General features: G+C 41.8%; 1 protein-coding gene across 1 annotated transcript; it reads left to right on the forward strand.

The window, feature by feature from the left end:
* The first annotated feature begins 1,424 nt into the window (after positions 1-1,424).
* On the forward strand, positions 1,425-2,728 carry LOC149238358 (putative carboxylesterase 18). The gene has a single exon (XM_089373000.1). The coding sequence runs from the start codon at positions 1,518-1,520 to the stop codon at positions 2,571-2,573; it is 1,056 nt and encodes a 351-aa protein (XP_089229126.1). The 5' UTR covers positions 1,425-1,517; the 3' UTR covers positions 2,574-2,728.
* The last annotated feature ends 254 nt before the right edge of the window (positions 2,729-2,982 follow it).

Raw genomic sequence — 2,982 nt, forward strand, 5'->3', positions numbered from 1 at the left:
GGACTAAAATATTTTAAATGCTATTTTAAATACTAAAATATTTCCTCCCTCTTACCATTATACATTGCATTTTAATAAGGTACAGCTGGGTGCTTATTGTTCGGAATGTAGTAGGTTGGGAAATTATTGTCAGGTATTAAATAAACCGTCTCAAAAGTGTGTAGCAAGAACAAGCGTACGTGGCTTTATCTTCGCTTCTGTCGTTGTTGATATCTAACCATTCAATAAGTGAAATTTTCAATTAATTAATTTTTAAATATTTATTAAGTTTAGTGGTAAATTAATTAATTATTTATTTAGTGAATATGAAGCCAACACTCTTCACTTCTGTTGTTAGAATAACAATGATCAGTTAGGTACGTATGGAAATTTGGTTTTCACATGTTTTATAGTGCAATGGTAAGTTAGCATTGGCCTTCACATGTCTTACAGTACAGTGGTAAGTCAGCTTGGAAATGGCTAACGAGTTTGTCATAGAGTATTAAATGTTTGTTTAGCTACATACTCCTTAAGCCGATAACACACACATGCGCGGTGACTAGATAAATAAAAAATAAAGGCGGTGTGTTATCGGCTTAAGGAATATGCAGCTAAGCGGGCATTTAATGCCCTATGGCAGGCTCCTTAGCCATTGCCAGTTAGCTTTGGTCCTCGCATATCTCCAATAACAACCAATATTTAGCGGGGAGTTGTCTTTAAAGAGACTTTTTGGAAGCTTTTCCGGTGGGTTTTTCCGGTCAAAATCCGGCAACAATTTATTGGAATCGATAGCTAGTTTCTGCATAATCAAAGCGTCCCAGTGGTTTTTCAGGGTGTTGAATCCAAATATGCAGTGAAAAAACCATTTTAAATAATACAAATCAAGATTTAACCTCAATTTTTTCCACCAGATTCCGTCACCGAAATCTCCAAAAAATTACACTAAAGACAACTCCATCTAACAAGGGATAGACTTATTAAGCCATAGACTTATTAATAAAATCTAACAACTAATATTTAATGGGCCATAGACTTATTGATGAAGTCTAACAACCAATATTTAATGTACCGTAGACTTATTAATGAAATCTAACGACCAATATTTAACGGGCCATAGACTTATTAATGAGATCAATGGCAACCCATATTTAACGGGCCATAGACTTATTAATGAAATCTAAAGGTGAATATCCCATAAACCCATTAATACGGTTGTGCTATACTTGTTTAAATCAAAGTATATACAGCCCCACCGTATTAATAGGTCTGAGAAATAAAGAAACAAGTGTCGTAAACTGGGAAATAAGTATCGGCAACTGGCAAAGGCCTTCGTGGGGCCCACAACACCCCACCAACGGCTCAACCTGCACTGAAGCGTTCTGCTGCGATTTGATTCAGTAGCACGAGGTTTCAAGTTGATAATTTGTCGCATGCAAGCTCCACCTTTCTTTTTATAGCCACGTGGAATAGGTCATGAATATACCTTTCTAAGTCTCTATTGTAATCTTCACCCGCAGATTAGTGTAGCATCCGTATTCATGATGTCGCAAGTTCAAACCCCAGCCGCTCCTGGTAGTGAGATTCTGATTTCAAGGGATGCAAAGCCCGCCGAGTTCCCGCTGGGACTGAGAATACTTTGTGGAATTCTCAATTCCGTGAACGATTTGGCGAGGAGGAAGGATGGAACCTTCAATCGGAGGCTCATGAAGTGGGTCGAGTACAGGTCCCCTGCAAACAGCAGGCCCACACGCGGGGTTTATACAAAGGATGTCGTCGTCGATGCCAAGACGGGAGTGCAGGTTCGTCTCTTCGTTCCCGTCGAGGCGGCGGAGGAGGAGCCGTTGCCCGTTGTCTTCTACTTCCATGGCGGAGGGTTTGCGACCCTGTCTTCCGATTTCGTGCTTTACGACATTTTCTGCAGGCGGCTGGCCAGGAGACGCAGAGTGTTAGTGATCTCCGTGGATTACAGGCTATCTCCCGAGCACCGATTTCCCATTCCATACGACGATTGTGTAGGGGCCATCACATGGTTCAGCGCGGGCAACGGTAAGTCCCATTTGCCCGCCTATGCCGATTTCTCTCGTTGCTTTCTCATGGGCGATAGCGCAGGCGCGAACATAGTTCACCATGTGGGCTGCAGGGTCGTGGCGGCGGGGAAAGAGACGATGAGCGGTGTGAGGATTGTGGGTCATGTGCTGTTGCAGCCATTCTTTGGCGGAGAGACGAGGACGCCGTCGGAGTTGAGGCTGGTTGGGGCTCCCATCGTGAATATGGATAATTCCGATTGGCATTGGAAGGCGTTTCTCCCCATTGGTGCAGACAGGGACCATCCCGCCGCCAACGTGTCTGGGCCGAATGCCCCTGATATCTCGGCGCTCCCCCTCCCTCCTACGTTGGTGGTGGTGGGAGGCCATGACCCGCTGCAGGATTGGCAGCTCGGATATGTTGAGCATCTGCGGAAGATTCAGAAGGACGTTGAGCTTCTGTTCTACGGTGAGGGCATCCATGCTTTTCATATATTTTACCAGATCGATGCATCCTCAAAACTCATCTCTGATCTCCATTCTTTCATGACAAGGTGCTCTCAGAAATGAATGCAATCACTAATCACTAATCACTGGTTCAAAAATCAAACCTTATGATCTAAATGCCAAAATCTAAACTTCTAGGGCTAGTATGCTAAAATGGATTTGTAGTCTCTGCCCTTTTTTTAGTATAATATTAGAGTTTGTCTTGGGGGTTTTGGATAGATGTTGATGAGTGCTTTGTGATGGTATAGTTTGTCTTAGGCTGTTTTGGATAGATGTTGATGAGGGCTTTGTCAAGATATATTTTTGGTTGTGAAATTATTTGTCAAAGTATTATTTGATATGAAGTCACTCATTTAATATTTTGTTTTATCTAAATAATATATTAAACATGATAAATCTCTATCAAAATGATATATTTTAAACCTGATAAATCTCAAGCATATATATTAAACCTGATAAATCTCAATTAAAA

The sequence above is a fragment of the Pinus tabuliformis genome, chromosome 8, assembly GCF_031772625.1.
Source record: "Pinus tabuliformis cultivar Carrire ecotype Pingquan chromosome 8, CPIR1, whole genome shotgun sequence".
Taxonomy (NCBI): Eukaryota; Viridiplantae; Streptophyta; class Pinopsida; order Pinales; family Pinaceae; genus Pinus; species Pinus tabuliformis.

What these genes read in the sequence shown, in the direction of transcription:
- LOC149238358 (XM_089373000.1), top strand. Translation starts at nt 1,518, where the DNA reads ATGATGTCGCAAGTTCAAACCCCAGCCGCTCCTGGTAGTGAGATTCTG.